Raw genomic sequence first — 20,154 nt, 5'->3', positions numbered from 1 at the left:
GAAGGCAAATAAAAATAACTCAGAATGAATGTATTACTTAATAAACCTCTTGATTTGAACCCTGACTCATGATCTTTGAACATTTGGGGTTGGCAATACTAGAACCCTGGAAACAATAGCCTATGGAGTCAGTGAATACTGACCTCCATCATATGACAGAAACATCTTGTACTCCATCCCATGTAGTGTGATTGATGCCAGGAAATAAAGAGCATGTCTATGTGCCATCCTTATTACAGACAGGAAACTTGGGGAGAAGAGACCCTTTAAGACCAAGGAGTAAATCTGGATAAGGAAGTTTGGGAGAAAAATAAATCTTGAAGGAATGAGGGATAGAGTGGAACAGAGAGCTGCAGTTTCCTGGCTCTAGGCGATCACTCTGTCGTCTGACCCATCTCGGCAGAACTGAGCTTTTGTGGAGAGGGAGGGGACAAGGGAGGTGATAGGTACAGGGGAAACTGAGGAGGAGCTAGGCACTTTGGAGAAGAAGGAAGAGAGTGGAAATGAGGAGTGGGAGGCTGTGTTTGAGGAAGCAGGCAGGGAGAATTAGAGGTCTGGAGAAGTCTGGAAATTTGGAAGGAAAATGTGAGTAAGGAATTTTGAGACAGATTGGGGTTGGTATCTGGAAAGATAGGGCTAGGAAAAGAGAACATGGCAGTTTTGGCAAGCAGTTCTGGGTGGAGGGAAAGGAGAGATGGGGAAGAAAGAGAATTGTGGTGCAGAAGAGAAGAGACATGGGGCGTGTAGGGATTTGATGAAAAGAGGACAGATTAGAAGGCTCTGGGGAAAGGTAAAAGTGTCAGGTGAGGGAATTACAGACTCAGCAATGACCAGTGAGAGTGCTCATTACAAAGATCTTGCAGGTAAAAAGCACTGCTCTCAATCCTTTTTCAATGGAAACAATATATTTCCTAGTATCCTGAGGAGCCAAAAGACAGGATTTTCTGACTTCAATGGCAGAAAAATTTTCAGAATACCTGTGACTCTGGGTACTTCCTCCTACCAAATGGAGAACGGGTTTGCGCATTTGCAGAAGAATCAAAATTTATTTTGCAGCTTAACTTTTAGGGCCCTCTTTTTGTTGTTACTATCCTCACAGGTGCAACACGTCAGTTTAACTATTTTTTAATTGATCTTATTCAACATTAAGTGTTCAAAATGATCATCCCAAAAAAACACAGTCTCCTACTTTCTAATATGCTGTAATTGATAAATTACAGCAAAAAATGCTGGACAATGTTCTTGTATCAGCTAATACATGGATTCCCAGACTGGAATCAACAGCAAGTTCTGCATAAAATATATAGCAGTACATGGGACACTGCCATGGGTATAACTTTTTTTCATTAGACATATAGGATAATCCAAGCTAATAATTATCCATTAAAAAAGCAACTCCTGTATTTACTTCAGCATTCAGACATGCTGTAGTCACTCACTTAAAAGTCAGTGGCAAAACTAAGGCCCTTAATTTGCACTTCCTTTAAGACAGAAGTGAAAGGCCATCATTATTGTATTCAGGATGGTTTGCCAACTCTCACAATTTTATCATGAGTCTAATAATATTTGAATTATTTCTTAAAGACCCAACTTGTGCATTTACATAGTTTTGTGAAAATCTCAGCTTTGATTAAAATATTGTAGCCCATATGGTTGTGGAGAAATGTTACAAATTGTTACCCCTAAAGAGTCAAAACCCAGAAGGCAAATAAAAAGATCTCAACATACCTCTGGTTTAAAATTATGAGATTTAAAAAATCTAATGGTCTTTTTTGAATGCCCGATTTGTAATTTTTGAATGTGTGATGTTGGCGATGCTATATATCAAACAAAGCAATCAAGCTTTGTCACAGCACTCTTCCCCTTAGACAAATTTCTGACCTGTCTCCAATGTGAAAATGGTTTTAAGAGACAGGTAGGCAATATGGGCAAGTGATCTTCAACAGAAAAATGATCTTTAAAAGGTTCGTATGAGAGGCAGATGAGAGGCAGATTTCAATTATTTGGTCAGAGACAGGCTATTATTTTTTCTTTTATGCCTGATCATTCTCTTTGGGCTTAGTACACCTGGAACTATGTACTGAATATTTATATTCCTTAATATTCCTTAATATTCAGCAATAGAATACTTGGTTTTACTAAGCCTCAAGCAAAAAAAAACAAAAAAAAACCCTTTGTTGCCCCCATTGTACCTGAGTTTCTTTGTGCTTCCAGCAGGTTGCAAGGAGCCCAGCAATTTACAGATTGAGAAAAAGTGGCTTAGACACAATAATTAAATCTAATAATCAAAAGAACAGTGAATTATACAGAAACAGATAATGGCAGAAAGCCCTGTGAAAAAAACGGATATAAAAATATACCTTTCATTAATATTCATTTATCCACTCAGCTTTGACAGCAGTTAGTACAGTCACATTTGGCAAATCACACACACAGTTTTGGGAAAGAAAGAATAGCTTTGTAATGCAAGAATTTCACATCCAAAAAATGAGTAATATGCAGCTCAGGGCTGAAGAGTCATTTATCTTTTAAGGTGGATGATAAGGTTGTTTTCAGGTTTTTGCCATTTATAATATTGTATAATATGGCAAGTGTGCAGCATAAAAATACAGGGCTTATTCGGATTTCCTTTACACCAGATTTATACCACTTTAACTTCATAGACCTTAATGGAGCTAGTCCAGATTTACATTAACATCCAACCAAAAGCAAGCCATTAGCATGTATTCTTATTATCTGTGACAAAAGCTGGTGTGTGTGTGTCTTCTGCACTAATTCTTTAATAATAAATATATGAGCCAATCCTACTAACTCTTGCTCATGTGAGTAGCCTCATCAAAGGACTATACACAGGAGTAAGGGTTTGCAGGATCAGTCCTCTGGAGTTTTCTAATTACTAAAGCTAACAAAGTTTTCCTGAAATATACCCCAAGCTGTTCTGATAACTAAAATACTACAATGCATTGATTGTCCAACTTTTTTCTGTATGTTATTTAATTGACATGCCCTAGAATGTAGCCAAATTATCCTTGCAAAACTTCACTGAGCAGAACTTGTCTGCTTTTTGAAGGGGACTACTAAGAACAGTGATATGAGTGTGAAGAGGAGAACCACTAAAATGGAGGTTAGTAAAAGGAAAAAATGTTTACTATGCTTTAGTAGAATATGAAATTCTACTCTATGATTACAGGAAAACGGCCACTACTTTCTGTATGATCTAGTTTCTACGATCAGCAAAACCAGTTTATCAGCTTGCTCACTGCAAATCAGTCATCTTTCTAATACGGGGATGATCTATTGAGAAAATATGTGGAAAGGGGGAAATTATTTAATTTATCAATAATGGGTTTGGAAAAAGATGAATTATTTGTTCTTTCTGGAGACAAAGAATATTTTTATACCTTTCCCAGAATGCTATTCTCACGTTTGTGAAATTGCAGACCTTAGCTTTTCACCAAAAAGGGGTATTAGTCAAAATGCAAAACTGTATGTGCAGTTACTATGAATAAGATGTTTACAAGAGCAAATGGTAGCTACATTTATTTTGGGGAAGTTCTATGGCCTGAGTTATACAAGAGGCCAGACTAACTGATCACAATGATCCCTTCTGGCCTTGGAATCAAGGAATCTAAAAAAACTTTTACAGATCTATGAAATTTAGAAATTTTTGCGGGCGGGGGGGGGGGGAATACTGATTATTCCCTTGCTTTACACAAAAATAAATTCAATAAAAGCTACAGCTCATTTCTTGTTTTTATATTAACTGGTATTAACTGAGTTCAAACTAAAAGATTACGTATTGGCAAGCATGCAAAGTCCGTACCTTCATCTCTATAACTGTCTGAAGAGCTTTTGTCTTTGCTGGTTCAGGCTGAAGTTGGGTTCTTCTGTGTAGTTCCTGTGGAGGGACACGATAAAAATAAGCTTGACGACTCATCTTTCCATTATTTTGTCTCTCATATAAATATAGCACAGTCCACAGCAAATTAAAAGTCTGATGTTCAGAAGTGCACAAGTCCAAATGCTACAGGTGCATCTTTCTTATGATCCCTCTAGCATCACTGCAGTCTCTATCTTATATTACAGTCAACGCTGTCGGCACATGCGCTATTTCTGAAACCTCTATCAATAATTAACGTCAACTGTGACAAAGCCAGCAAGTAATTTCTTAGTCCAAATACAACACTGCTGCTTTTGCCCAGACATCAAATCATAATTCATTCAATTATAGTACACTGTGTTGCTAATTCAAAAACTAAGAAAAATAAATGTAATTTAAAATCTTTTACTGAAGTTCTCTGCTTAGAGTTTTTCCACCAATATTTGAAGCAAGCAATTTAAAACCATTACATTCAAATTTGACATTTTAAGAATAATAATTATATAATGGGTTGATGCAGCACCATCTACAGTAGCTTTTGCATTCCAGTTTTTATGTATCACAGTATGATTTTTTCACAGTTTAGTCTACAGGTAATAAAAATATAGAGGTTACAATTGCTACACAAAGATGTACAATTAACAAAAGCAAACATCAGCCACTCTTCAAAGCTGAAGACTGAGGGTAGATATTGACAACATTGAGAACTGTGTACAAACCATTAATTGAAAAATATTTTAATATCTATTCAAAGTACTACTTCTGATGCCGATGTGAATGTTTCTCACATACTGTAGGTGACTGTAAATTCCATGGTATTCCATATGTGGTTATTTTACAGTCTCTGTCCGTGTCTCCTTCACACGCATGTGCACAGTTAGAACAAAAGGGGTTTCAGATGTGGTACTCTAGGGTTCTCATAGGATCTGCTGGAATTCAGAATTATCTGTGTAAAGGCTATTGTTTTCTGGCCCTCTCAGCCCCACTGACCTACATGAAAAGTACAATGCCATAGGACATTGCCACCAAACCTTCCCACAATGAGTTTCAGAGCTATGAAGGGGGAGGTGACTAAAATAATGCTGATGGGTTCAGAATTAGCTTACTTGATGATTCCTTGCAGGATTAGTGGGAACTATACTATGGACAGTCGCTGTCTCCCGCAAGTCCTAACTTGTCCATTCCCAACCTTATTCCCATCCATAAAGCTCAATTTCTGCAGAGATACATCTTCAAGTATGGAGGGCAAATGATGCTGTGGATGTGTCATCTTCCCTCCTGACCCCTTCCTTCATCCAGATCAAGCAATTTACCATCCCTATCTCGTTGGGTCTCCATTCTTTCTGGTGAGACTTCAAAGGCCCAAATTTTGGATTTTAATTAGGTAATCCTGTATTCATGTTTCTTCTTTATAAGCCCAAATAAAGGTGCCTAAGAGACCCTCAAACTATCTCTCTAAGCAATTGTTTTTGATGTTGTAAACTAGTCCCTTTAAAACCAAACACTAGAAATAGAGGGAACACATTCCTTAGGGTATGTCTACACTACAAAATTAGGTCGATTTTATAGAAGTTGATTTTTAGAAATCGATTTTATACAGTCAATTTTGTATGTCCCCACTAAGCGCATTGAGTCGACGGAGTGCGTCCTCATTACAGTGGCTAGCATCGACTCACGGTGTGATGCACTGTGGAAGCTATCCCACAGTTTCCGCAGTCTCCGCTGCCCATTGGAATTATGGGTTAAGCTCCGAATGCCTGATGGGGCAAAAACATTGTTCCAGGTGGTTTTGGGTATATGTCGTCACTCTCCCCTCCCTTCCTCCCTCCATAAAGCAACTGCAGACAATCATTTTGCGCCTTTTTGCCCGAGTTACCTGTGCAGACGCCATAGCATGGCAAGCATGGAGACCACTCAGCTCACCACTGCTGTTGCAAGCATTGTAAACACCTCGTGCATTATACTGCAGTATGTGCAGAACCTGGTTAAGAGACAGCAGCACGAGAACGATTGTGAGGAGGACATGGACACAGACGTTCCTGAAAGCACAGGCTGTGGCAATTGGGACATCATGGTGGCAGTGGGGCTGGTTGATATAGTGGAATACAAATTCTGGGCCCAGCAAACAAGCACAGACTGGTGGGACTGCATAGTGCTGCAGGTATGGGATGATTTCCAGTGGCTGCTAAACTTTCGCATGCGTAAGGCCACTTTCCTGGAACTCTGAGTTGCTTTCCCCCACCCTGAAGCACAGGAATACCAAGATGAGAGCTGCCTTGACTGTTGAGAAGCAAGTGGCAATAGCACTGTGGAAGCTTGCAACGCCTGACTGCTACCGGTCAGTTGGGAATCAATTTGGAATGGGCAAATCTACTGTGGGGACAGGTGTGATTCAAGTAGCCAATGCAATCACTGATATTCTGCTATCAAGGGTAGTGACTCTGGGAAATGTGCAGGTCATAGTGGATGGCTTTGCTGCAATGGGGTTCTCTAACTGTGGTGGGGCGATAGACGGAACGCATATCCCTATCTTGGCACCGGACCACCTTGCCAACCAGTACATAAACCGCAAGGGGTACTTCTCAATGGTGCTGCAAGCGCAGGTGGATCACAAGGGACGTTTCACCGATATCAACATGGGATGGCTGGGAAACGTGCATGACACTCACATCTTTAGGAACTGTGGGCTGTTTGAACAGCTGCAAGAAGGGATTTACTTCCCAGACCAGAAAATTACTGTTGGGGATGTTGAAATGCCAATAGTTATCCTTGCAGACCCAGCCTACCCCTTGCTCCCATGGCTCATGAAGCCATACCGAGGCAGCCTGCACAGTAGTAAGGAGTAGTTCAACTATAGGCTGAGCAAGTGCAGAATGGTGGTAGAATGTGCCTTTGGAAGTTTAAAAGTTCGCTGGTGCTGTTTGCTGACTAGGTTAAACCTTCTGTTGCTTGGGCCATCCTCTGGAGTGGAGTGGCTGGGTGCCCAGAGCCTTCCCTCCCTCCCCCCAAGTGTTCTTGGGCATCTGGGTGAGGAGGATATGGAACTTGGGGAGGAGGGCAGGTGGTTGTACAGTGGATGCAGCAGCGGTCTGTGCTCTTGTTGGCTTTCCTGCAGCTGCAGCAGATGCCTGAGCATGTCCGTTTGCTCCCCCATTAGCCTCAGCATTGCATCCTGCCTCTTCTCATCACGGTCACTTAATGCTTTCCTGGACTCTGCCACTGAATGCCTCCATGCATTCAGCTGTGCCCTATCAGTGCGGGAGGACTGCATGAGCTCGGAAAACATGTCATCGCGAGTGCGTTTTTTTTGCCTTCTAATCTGCGATAACCTCAGGGACGGAGATGATAGGGGGAGCATAGAAACATTTGCACCTGTGCGGGGATAAAAAGTGAGAGTAAAATTTAAGATGATATATTTCTGAGAACAAAAGGGAGTCTCTTTCACAGTGAATCAAGCAATTCACAGCAGACAGCACATGTGCTTTAAGTACAAGGTCGCATTTTGCCTTTTATATTGAGCGCCTGCCGGTACGGTGACACATCACACATGGCTGGGCAACAGAATTTGGTTTCCAGGCAGCCATGGTAAGCCAAAGGCTACGTGGGTTTGGCTTCTAACACCTTGATAACATGTGGGAATGTTTTCAAACTGCAGCGCCCTCCTTTCCCATAGCAAGCAATGCCGGTTGGGTTTGCCATTTAAAAGGAGGGGCTGTGGTTTTCGGGTGGACGTGCAGCCCAAACCTCCCCCCACCCCTCCATATGGCTATTTGGGATGATCCCTTCACTCCTCCCCCCACCACGTGGCTATTCTCAGGGAAAACTGGCACTAAATTTAGTAACTATATTCATGAAGAACATCAGTCTAATGGTGGTGCTTTGGTCCTTCATGCCTACATGGATGAACTCACATTTTTGTCTCCAGTGGAGATGGAGAGATTTGCAGAAGAATTTCTTGCTTTGTCATACAGTGAAAATGAGAAAAATGCAGCCTACTATGCTTTAGCCATAGTACATGGTGCAGCTGCCTATTTGCCAGACTTCCTGGATTATTTTGCTTTTAATTTCCCTAACACTCCAGTGAAAATGGAAATTCTGGGCAAGAAGGACATAGAAATGATGACTATTTCAAATTTTCATACTCAGACTGTATTTAAGCTCCTGAAGGTGTTCCTGGCTTTATTGATTTTGTTCCGGATGTCCTGGCTTGTTCCGCCGTCCTGGCTGATGGTGCTGCCTGAGTATGTGAGTGTTTCTACAATGAGTGAAGATCTGGTCTGTGTATCCACACCCTTTCTGAAAACCAGCTTGCTGATTTTTCTCTTTCTGAGAACACTATCAAGTGCCTCTGATATACGCTGGACTATGATCTTAAACAATACTTTGCTTGGCACAGATAAAAGTGTGATACCATGCCAGTTATTACAATTACTGAGAGTTCCTTTCTTTGGTATCTTCGCTATAACACCATTGGTCCACTCATCTGGCACTCTTTCCCTTTCCCAGACTGATGTAAGTAGAGGGGCCAGGATAGATAGCAAGTTAAAGTATGGGCTGGATGAATGGACTAGAAGGTGGATAGAAAGCTGGCTAGATTGTTGGGATCAACGGGTAGCGATCAATGGCTTGATGTCTAGTTGGTAGCCAGTATCAAGCAGAGTGCCCCCGGGGTTGGTCCTGGCGCTGGTTTTGTTCAATATCTTTATTAATGATCTGGATGATTGCACCCTCAGCAAGTTCGTGGATAACACTAAGCTGGGGGGAGAGAGATATACACTTTAGCCAAGCGCAAATAGCCCAGCATGAAAGGGGTCCTTTTACTGTTCCCTTACAAAAATTCTCCTACTTCAATTAGGTGACCATGAATGATATCACTCTCCTGAGGCTAACACAGAAAGATATAGACCAAATGTTCCTTGAATGCGACCAAAACCCAGGACCATTCGCTGCCATGCTTTGTGCTGCAATGCTTCCAGACTACTTGCTACTGGCTTGCCATGGTAAAGTGTCCTACCATGGCGGACGAAATAAGGCAGCCCTCCCCAGAAACCTTCTGCAAAGGCTTTCAGAGTATCTCCAGGAGAGCTTCATGGAGATGTCCCTGGAGGATTCCCGCTCCGTCCCCAGACACGTTAACAGACTTTTCCAGGAGCTATACTGGCCGCCAATGCATCCCAAGTCTTCAGGGAAAATCAAACGTTAAACGCTATTTCTTTTAAACCCTGAACTGTAGTTACAAATGTGCACTCACCAGAGGTGCCTTCTCCGCCTTCAGGGTCGGGGATCCCGCCCTGGGAGGGTATTGGCTCCAGGGTGATGAAAAGGTCCTGGCTGCCGGGGAGAATGGATTCACCGCTTGCCAGCTGCACATTCTCCTCCTCCTGCTCCTCCTCATCCACAAAATCCTCCTCCGTGTTGCGTGAGACTCCCCCCTTGCAGGTGTCCATGGACAGTGGTGGGGTAGTGGTAGGGTCCCCCCCTAGAATGCCATGCAGCTGATCATAGAAGCGGCATGTATGGGGCTCTGACCCAGAGTGACCGTTTGCCTCCTTTGTCTTTTGGTCGGCTTGCCTGAGCTCCTTGACTCTCACGCAGCACTGCTGTGTGTCCCTGTTGTAGCCTCTGTCCATCATGCCCTGTGCAATTTTGGCATATATATTAGCATTTCTTCTTTTTTTAATCAGAGTTCTGCCTGCACAGATTCTTCTCCCCATACAGCAATCAGATCCAGTGTCTCCCATTCGCTCCATGCTGGAGCTCATTTGTGATTCTGGGGGGACTGCATGGTCACCTGTGCTGCTGAGCTTGCCTCGCTGACCAAACAGGAAATGAAATTTCCCAAGGCTTTTCCTGTGTACCTGGCTAGTGCATTGGTGTTGAAAGTGCTGTCCAGAGCAGTCACATTGGAGCACTCTGGGATAGCTCCCGGAGGCCAATAGTGTCGATTTGTGTCCTCAATGCCCCAAAATCGACCCAGCAAGGTCGATTTTAGCACCACTCCCTTCGCCGGGGAGGAGTACAGAAATCAATTTTAAGCGCCCTTTAGGTCGACGGAACGGGGTTGCTTGTGTAGACACATTCATTATAAAAATCGATCTAACGTGGCTAAATTCGACCTAACCCTGTAGTGTAGACCAGGGCTTTGAGTGCCTTAAGCATAGCCTACTCCTTGGAGAGCTAATGAAGTACATTTTCAGGGGGAAAAAGCTTCTCTGTAACTGTCAATCGGACTTCAAATGACTTGGAGACTGTTTCATAACCTGGACAGTATAAGATCAACATCCAAGTCTTTAATAAAATTTGGCACCAAATGCTGCTCTCAGTTATATCACTGCAACTCCATTTCGTGCGGTCTTCCATATTGCTCCTTATGAATGGGCAAAGCTCCCTCTCAAAACCCATAAAGCCATTTCCTTGTCATCATTCAGTTTCCTCCTCAAAACTCATCTCTTTCCATAATGCATACAGTAAAGGACAACCTGATAAGGGCTAAGCAGGTGGAGAGCTGTGATTATTACTACTAACCAGCTACATATTGGGCACATCCCACTGTCTCAGACAAACAGGAAGAAAGAAATGATGCAACAGATGTGTTTTAATTAGGCCACAGCTTTATTCACTTAACCTATCTGGCAGTAAATAATACAATGCAGGTCATCACTCTTTCCTTAATCTTTTTTACCCATTTAGGAGGGCTGCCAACAGCAATCCCCCTTCCCAACCTAGTCCCACCTCACTTCTTGACCCCACTGCCCTCCCCTCAAATGGGGGGGTGGGGTGTCTGGGGAAAAAACAAGGTTATCTCTTCATTGTACCAGACATTAGGAGTCCCAACACCCTCTTTTCCAGCTTCCTTAGGGCTTACCTTCCCTTAAATCCACTTCCAACTCCTGTTTATCAGTGAACTATATATCCTCTCTAATGAGTACCTGCACCGGACACCTGCCACATCTGCTACCTACTAAGTTGTGACATCTTGAACTCCTTACCTACCTCATCAGTTCCTGACCTATGGGAAAAATGGGGGAAAAAAACACCCTGCCCCTGCTAATCTGGCAGAGATGGAAAAATTCCTTCCCAGCCCACACCCCCACAAAAAAAGAAAAGATAAAAAGCAACTAGCGCAATTCCAATGACAGATCATTAAAAACAGTCTACTTTCACCCCATGGGTGAGCTGGTGGGTGCTGCTGATTGTGACTAATGAGCGAGTTCTTCCTGAATATACAAATACCTTCCCTTTCTCCCACCTGGTCCAGCCACTTACTGTTCCCCCTTTGGCTCCACTCAGGTAAATCCCTTTCCTCTCCCTGTAATCCAAATGCAGTAGAATCCCTATCCCTTTTTTTGCTGCTGCTGCCCAGACAATGACCAACAGCATTCAATTGCAGTGAGCATATTATATTTATCTCATCTTCCCCATCCCACTCTGGCACATATGTTAGTCTCATCCACCAGTTACAAACCCTTCTCTTTTAAAGTACATCTACACTGCAATTAAAGACCCACAGCATGGCCGCAACTGGCCCAGGTCATCTGACTTAGGCTTGTGGGCTATAAAGTTGACGTGTAGACATTTGGGCTCAGACTGGCACCCAGGTTCAGACTCCAGACTCAGTGCCACAGGGTTTTTTATTATACTGTAGACCTATCCTTACAGGTTAAGCTTGTGTGATCAGGGGCTGTCATTTATTATATCTTTACACACAATGGAATCCAACCCAGTTGCAATTTTTAGTTGCTACCACAATATAACTGTTAAATAAAAATAACTAATTTGGCTCATGATATTAAATCAATTACTACAGTATTTTAAGACATCTCTAAAAAACACATCCTGAAGAATTCAGGATTTAATATTTTAAATATCTATACAAACAACTAAAAAAAAGGAAAGCCAATTAGTTATGAGTTTTCCATGTAAGTGAGCAAAGATTCTTTAAACAACATTAAGTAAATGATTGCATACAAAGGAAGATGCCAATAATTAATACAATAAAAGCTCTTCTTACACAAAAGAAAAAAATTATTTAGCAAAAAGGAACTTTTCCAGCAAAAGGTTTACGAGAAATGCACTTTCCCTCAGCTTCCTGGCTAATTGTATTTCCTAACTCTGCTATGCCTGTATGTGATGTTATATCTCTACAAGACAATAACTCAGCAATCTACACGTATATAGCATGTGAATGAATAAATCAATACAATTTTCCAAAAATCTTAATTTTTACAGTCAAAGAAGCATTTTATACTTAAAGCATACAGGAAAAGAAGTATGTGGCAGGACCGAATTTCATGAGATTTATCCAGAAGCATTCATCTTTGACAGTCCATATATCTTTGGCTAAAGGGAAGGAAATGATGGCTGTTTCCATAGATAATACATGCAGTTCTATTCATGCTTATGATCAGTTTGTATGACCTTAGGAACAGTTTAGTATTAAAGTTACAGTTAGGACATTGGTATGCTGAGAACTGCCTATCACACTGACCAATATTGTCTCATTGTTTCCTTTAAATCTCCCCCTCTGTCTGTATCCATCTGTTGTCTCTTGTTGTATACTCTGTGACAGGAACAGTCTTTTTGTTGTTGCGTATGCACAGTGCCTAGTACAATTGGGTCCTAGTCCATGACTAGGATTTCTAAGTGCCAGGGTCAATACAAATAATAAATATTAATAAAATAATACATACTTCTTGATAATCACATAGGAGTTGGATTTACTCTGACTGGCTTGTCTTATTCCACCACTTCCCCCAAATCCCATGGCTTCCATAGAAGGAAGGCATGATGGAAGTCCAAACATACCGTTCAAAAATTCTTACTTCTGGCCTGCAGAATCCCACTGACCAATGTCATACAATGCATCATGCTGCAATGCCACCAGTACCAGAAATTGCACTAGCCATAAGGGCTCTGGTAATTAAGGATAGCATGTAGTGCCGCAAACATTTGGGTGTTTTAAATTTGTTTGTTAAAAGATATACAGTATTGTGTTTTTTAGAATTTTAAAACTGCCAATTTTGGGGCCCACTATGGTGCACGGCACCAGTGAATTTCTAGTACCTGCCCTAAAAATATTTTTTAAAAGGTACATTTAGAATAAAGCAATTAGTGAATGCCCCTTTACCCTTTCTGTTCTGAGTATTTAGCACAAAACTAATTTTTCAAAAGAAAGAAAAAAAACCTTTACAAAACCTTCAATGATGAAATCTCTCAATCACTAACTGATTGTTTCAGCAGACAGTTGAAAACGAAAAATTAATTAAATGTCAACCTCACAATGGATTTAAACACAAAGTGAATGTCCTAGATTTGTCATCTTCTTCTTCTGTGGAAATTGTGTGTGTGTGTGGGGGGGGGAAGCTGGCCAATCAACTCCCTATCTGATCAACAAAAATTACAGCTAATTTTAAGACTTGACACTGTTCCCAAAGGGCATATAAAGTGAGTTGGAGTATGAACAGAATTCCATAGATTACCCAGGGAAACAAACCAGAGTTCCACCCCTTTAGCCAAAGATGAATAGACTGCCAACGACGAGTATTCCTAGATGTCTATCATAGCATAAAGCCTTGCCTCATAATACTTTTCCTGTTAGCTTTATGAATCAATCTGATGCAGGCTGACTTAAAAGCTTTTATTCTCTAGCCCTGCTGGTAAAATGCAGCAGACTTTGGGATTCTGGAGAAGATCAGAAAATGACTCCCCGTTTATTATTTTGTGTGGGTTTTCTTCCAATCAGGTTCAAACATTTGGGGATATCACAAGGCTCAGTTCTTGAATTTATGTTGTTCGGTGTACAATTTTTTTCTATAGGGAAATTGATTCAGAGACATGTTGATATCACTTCATGTGCATAATATATTGTTTTTCTAACTGAGATCATCTAAGGTGCTTTATAATTTGATTAAACAGTTACCTAAGTGACATTCTGAATATGCAGTTACTATAATATAAGGAAACCACATTTTTCCACATTATGTCTTTTTTTGAATTGATGCTGTTTTTGTCTTTTGAAATTGCTTTTATTAAAAGGACCAGGGAGCCTTCTAGAACTTTTTTAAATAAGGTAGTTTTTGATCCTGACATTTTTGCCTGAAGCTCCTTTTGCTTACATTACAAAATCTTTAAACTATCCCCTAACTAGCAAGGCTTCTACAAATAACCTTGGGGGCATGTTCAGTTATTAATTTATGCTTTCATTATATCCCATCTGAAGTCTGGATTGTTGCAATTCCTAGATCTTTCTGGTTAATTACTTTGTATGTACAATTTAACCAGAATTCTGCAGATTGAAAAACGATTCTCTCAAGAGCTACACAGAATACTGCATATTAGTACAGAGATAGCATGATGGTGCCTTGTCATTATGGTGATAAGCACACCAAAAATAGATCTTTTCTTTGGCATCCATGGAGGTTTTAGATTTACTATAACTTTTTAGGGTATATGGGGCCTAAACCAGAAGTAACTGGTTGCCCACTTCTTCCTCCACATGTATTTCTGGGGTGTTGGATTTGAATACTGGAATGGAACCCAAACCCAAAGTACTAGTTTCTTGGTTACCTTATTCCTTATAGTGGTGTCTCCCACACTAGAAATGTCCTTTGTACAAGGCAGAGGAGAACTTGTAGGATCTGCTTACAGTACTTACATGGTCTCCATTATTGCAGTGTCGGAGCACCTCACAATTTATCATCCCAACCGATCAGAGATAGGAAAGCACTATTATTATTTTTCAGATGGGGAACTGACACACAGAAATTAAGTGACCTGCCAAAGGCAACGCAACAAGTTTATGGCTAGTCTTGTGAGGATTCGATTTTTATCAGTTAAATGCCAGTAAACATTGATTTCACATACACACACAAAAACAGACGAAAAAATATTTACATCAATAATAATGGAAATTTACAGATAGTCAAAGTAAGAAAAATGCTGCCTGAGAACTTTAGAGTTTGAGTTTAAGATATTTACTTTGTATATTTTGATGTGATGTTGACAATTTGCTTAACAATTATAAAGCTCTGACCTTTTGAATCTCAACATCTACTGTCTTTATGTCTGCTCCCCACTATTTTCTGACATACCCTATAATTTCCCACACTAGTGAAAAAAATGAAAAAAAATGCTTAAATATAAACATCTATATTATTCCTCAGATTTAAAACTCAAATTCTGCCAAGCCTATTTACGGCAGAGTGGGGGCAGGCTAACACCTGGACCATCCTTCCTCTCTATCTATCCCTATGACAAAGGTACATCTGTGGCTGTGGGTAAAGCAATGGGTGATTCCTTGAAAGCCAACCAGTTTCAATCCTTGATCCCACTGATGTCCCAGGAGGCTGAAGGCTCAGGCAGCAGCAACTCAGAGGCCCAAACTTCTCTTCTCTGATCCAATGATAAGCTAAAAAAGGGTGGTGAAGCACTGGAATGGGTTACCTACGGAGGTGGTGGAATCTCCTTCCTTAGAGGTTTTTAAGGTCAGGCTTGACAAAGCCCTGGCTGGGATGATTTAGTTGGGAATTGGTCCTACTTTGAGCAGGGGATTGGACTAGATGACCTCCTGAGGTCCCTTCCAACCCTGATATTCTATGATTCTATGATAAAAGAGTATGTGATCCAGCCCCAGGAGGCTAACAGGGGATGCCCCTCTCTCCAAGCAGCACATAATCTTCTGCAGAGTAGGAAACAGGCAGGAGGAGCCACAAGACAAGAGCAAAAAAAAAATGTAAAATATAGAAAAAATAGAGATTGTTAAGAAGGGACCGAGGCAGATAACCAGAGGAAAATTAAAATGGACAGATGAAAGATGGCAATGACTAGGCTAAATTAGACACAGGAGAGGCCTCACAGTAAACATAGTTTCTAATATTCCCAGGTAAAACAGGCAAATCTGCAAGTCACAGCAAGTTGTGGCATAAGAACAACTAGTTCTTTCCAACACCTCCACAAAGCAGATGGTTTCCACTCTTCTGGTGAACAAGAGCATTGTACTGCCCCTACACGATCTGCCTGTCTGAACTTTAAAATTTGAGATCAGCAGTATTTTAACATTCTGATCAATTATTTCATTTAAATAAAAGCATAGGCACTTAACTAAATTGTCACCTCAACTGTAGTGTCCTCCAGCCAAAAACACCATTACAAAGATAGATCAAATTCTATTAAACCAGAATCCTAAAAAAATTCTGTAACGTAAGAAAGTTACATTATTCTTAATTTATCAGCATACCCTCCCCCCTCATCTCTCCCCCTTTTCCCCCCACCAAAAAACAAAATAAAATACAGGCATGAAACACCTGAAATAGCATCTAAGTAAAAAAAATTACGATCAAACACATTTTATCTTTCTGACACAACTATGAATTGACAAACACTGACATATTCCATGCCAGGCTACAGCAGCTAGGAAATAAAACAGCATTTTTGTTAGGTGGGATTCCACAGTATCTTGCCACTAACCTTCTGCTAGAGGCCCTCCATCACATGGAGGAAATAGCTGAAGGACATTTTGTTGTGTCAATTGTATATTAATTCAGTTATTTAGTGTAATAAGACATGGGATAACTGTTATTGGAATTGGGAGCATAGCAATTACGCAAATTCGCATTCTATAATCTTCATTAGGGGTATTCCAGGACAGGGGTTTGGGTCAGAGGGCAACATCCATTTTAGCACATTTTCCACCCTTCTCTCCTCCATATGCACCTCTACCCTTCTTCCATTTGTACTCTGTGTGCCCAGTTTCAATTTGGACAGAAGATGGGTGAATAATTTCACCTTTGTCCCTCAAATGGGGGGGAAATGGTGCTGGAAAAACAAAGAGGGAGCTGAATATGAATCAGAGTGCAAATTATCATATGTCCCTTACCCAACACATATGGCGTCCAGAACTTTTAAGCTTGTTGAAAAATATGCTAGCATTGTTATTAACATTTTTAATTGGTTTTAACAGATAATATGCACTAAACTTTAAGGGTACTGTATATCTTTTTGCATAGTTCACTGTTGCAAACTACACACATCAAATATAAGATTTTTAGCAGAATTGGCATTGCAGATAGCCTGCACAGAGCCACAGGAAAATGATGGCTACAGCAGTATGGAAGCCAGAAATCTGTACATTTCTGATAAACTGTGACTATTAGCAATGGTTTTTTTCTTTTCTTTTTTTCTAAAAAGGAATTTTATCTTAGATTCACAATATTGCAGGTTTATAGTTTAGAATTTGCCAATATCAATGTTTGCATTTAATTTTTGTCATTGTTTTCCTATCATTGTGCTAGCATAAAATCTGGTGTACCTTGTGCTTCCTTGTTTGTATTCACTTTGGGTCAATTAAGTATATACCCTAGAATCATTTGATGTTCTTGGTTTCTTATTCTCTTTTTTTCCTTTTTTTTTTTCTAACCAAGGGCACGTGTTACCTATATTTGTTTAAAACACCATTAGTTCAGGCTATATATGATTTATCCAGCAGGGCTCCTTCAGAAAATGATGCCAAACCTAGATCCCAAAAAGGGGCCATCAGAGAAGCTAGTGAACTATTTACAATTTAACTCCAATGCTGGATGATGTGGAGAATTGACTGATTTGTGAAGAAAAAGTTCTGTGGTGACAATAATTGAACACTTCTAGAAACATGAGACCTTTCAGCATCTGTCATGACCACAACTGGGGTACATCAAGTTTCACCCATTCTCTCCTTTGACAGGAAAAGTGAAGCCACTATTCCTCTAACATTATCCCCCTCCCCATGAATCACATCCCTCAGTTTTAGACAGCTGACCTATTCTATTCTTTTCCTATCCAGATAGCATAATATAGGAATTTTATAGTATAAGAGTTTGGGATGTTTTTGTGTTTTGTTTGGCGGGGGGGGGGGAAATCAAACACTGAATCTTGGGTGTTTCAGTTGGTGGAAAAGGATCCAATAAAATATCTTTGCACAGCCTCACTCCTAGAGTTGTTTGAACTAGATTTGTTCATAAATATGAAGTGCTAGGTAGTTGGATATGGCTTCTCCATTTGTATTTTGAAAGTCAATGTCTCTCCTGTTAAGGGTTTGCTTTTCAGCCATTCTTTTTGCTTGGTTTTCAGTTATGTCAACCATATGGGCTAAACAGAATGCTTCGAATTATTTCTCTATACTTATTATCTTAAACTTAATATATAGCCAGTACCGTGTTTTATTTCATTTCTACTTATTAGGTTAAATTATTAAAAATAATTTACCAAGTGTTATCATAGTAGAGCATCTGAGGCATTGCAGAATTTTCCCAATTCTTAGAATATTAAGTAATACAGTATCTCATATACTTTGATTTGGTAAACATTGACTTTTTAAGGAGGACCACTGTATGTGATTATAATTTTTTAAGAGTAGTCATGTTGTCCGAAACATGCTCTTTAGACAGAAAGTAGATGCATTTATAGTGAACAAGTCTTGGGACAGTATATCCTGTGGAAGTTTCAAACCAAATAAACACTGCTGAATGCTACCTCTTAAGAATAAATATTCCTGTTCTAAGCCTAATTAAATACTATGCTATAACAAAGGAAGAGAAAGTAAGGACTCTGCAAATATTTCAAAATGCATATACCAAAATCCTGAAGCTGAGATAGTAGCTGCTTGACAAATGTTTTGTATTCTCTCAATTCCAGAGGGAGGTGCAGGCTGCAATCTTTTGCCCATTTAATGTGGCCAATGTCAGCAGGAAATTCCAGTCAGCAAAGAGAGGGCCTATAGCCTGATGTCACTTAATATTTTTTACTACACTCTGATACCTACAATGTGGCTGTATTAGTTTCTATTCAACAATAATGTAAATAGAAATCTTGAATTAAGAATTAAAAGAAAGTACTGGATTGCAGTGTACATTTGATCAATGCTAGGCAATTAAACTGCTTCCCCTTATTTTTTGCAAAGTGTGCAATAAGGCACATGTACTTAGTATCTCGTTGTTCCTTCATTTCTTTCTGGAGGCATAAAAGGTACACTGCTTTTTTCCTTACTTGCAATTTTGGGATCTCATATTTTTCTTGGAAATCAATTGGATGACAAGAGTCTATTGCCAGATATCCATGGACATTTTACAAAAGGTATTTTAAACAAATTTACCTTTAATGAGACTTTAATAAGTTAAGTTTGTTTCTTCAGAGTTCTATTGCTTAGATGAGCCCAGCTCTTCCAAACATAATAACCCCCCTCCACCACCACCACATACAAGATAAAGCAGATTTTATAACATATGGTTGCCATTTTTGGAATGTGAACAAGATATACAGACAAGAAGACGTTAACCAAACACAAATGTGTCTTATTAAAGGAACAAATACAGGTTATGAATAAATTATGTTAGTACTTGTATGGAAAGTTTATATGTTAATAGTGATAAAATAAAAAATAAAAACATTGAATGGTTATCCTTCCTGAAACTGTCATAGAACTTACTTTTAAAAAATAGTCTTCTCCACTAAATTGTATCTCCAATTGAATGATAATGGCTCATGTTCTCTTTTAGCTAAACTGCTCAGAAGGATGCCAACTGATTGCAGAAGTACCTCAGCCAAAATTAACTATCTGCTGTATTGCAGTCTGTTGAAATGACAGATCTTTTGTAGGGACATTTGATGACTCATTATGAAGCCTTAATTGAATAGCAAGAATCACGTTGATGAACAGAAAGAAATTATTAATAGTTTGACTTCCAGGAGGGAACAGTATCAAATGGAATTTGCAGCAGTGATAGTGTTTGATATTTTACTCTCTCTAAATACTTATATTGCCCCCATCACTGTAGAATCATAGAGCCTGGTTTAAGTATACTAGAGCATGACAAATTAGAATAAGGCATAAATGAAACTATGCTCAGGCATTCCAGTACTACAAAAATAAATTTAAAATTAAATCCGATGTATATCAATCATGCAGAATGACAGACATACATTGTTGGGTCACTTGAAGAGATTTGGAAGAGCGAACCACAATGCAGCAAGATGAAATTTAGTACAAATAAATTTGAAATCCTACATCAGGGATCGGCAACTTTGGGCACGTGGCCCGCCACAGTAAGCACCCTGGCGGGCCGGGCCAGTTTGTTTACCTGCCGCATCCGCAGGTTCAGCCGATCACAGCTCCCACTGGCCGCGGTTTGCCGCTCCAGGCCAATGGGGGCTGCGGGAAGCGGCGGCCAGCACATCCCTCAGCCCGCGCCGCTTCCCGCAGCCCCCATTGGCCTGGAGCAGCAAACCGCGGCCAGTGGGAGCTG

At 40.3% G+C, this 20,154-nt stretch overlaps 1 protein-coding gene across 1 annotated transcript in view; it reads right to left on the bottom strand.

Moving 5' to 3' along the window:
* Positions 1-20,154, bottom strand: part of ERC2 (ELKS/RAB6-interacting/CAST family member 2) — a 633,577-nt gene that overhangs the window by 440,850 nt on the left and 172,573 nt on the right. The window contains exon 4 of the mRNA XM_026650452.1: positions 3,824-3,898. Coding sequence (XP_026506237.1) covers positions 3,824-3,898 — 75 coding nt within the window. The remainder of the gene's footprint in view (positions 1-3,823; positions 3,899-20,154) is intronic.

Source organism: Terrapene carolina, unplaced genomic scaffold, assembly GCF_002925995.2.
Source record: "Terrapene carolina triunguis isolate 2854851 unplaced genomic scaffold, T_m_triunguis-2.0 Scaffold89, whole genome shotgun sequence".
Lineage (NCBI taxonomy): Eukaryota > Metazoa > Chordata > Testudines > Emydidae > Terrapene > Terrapene triunguis.
This window is presented reverse-complemented; position numbering and strand designations above follow the sequence as displayed.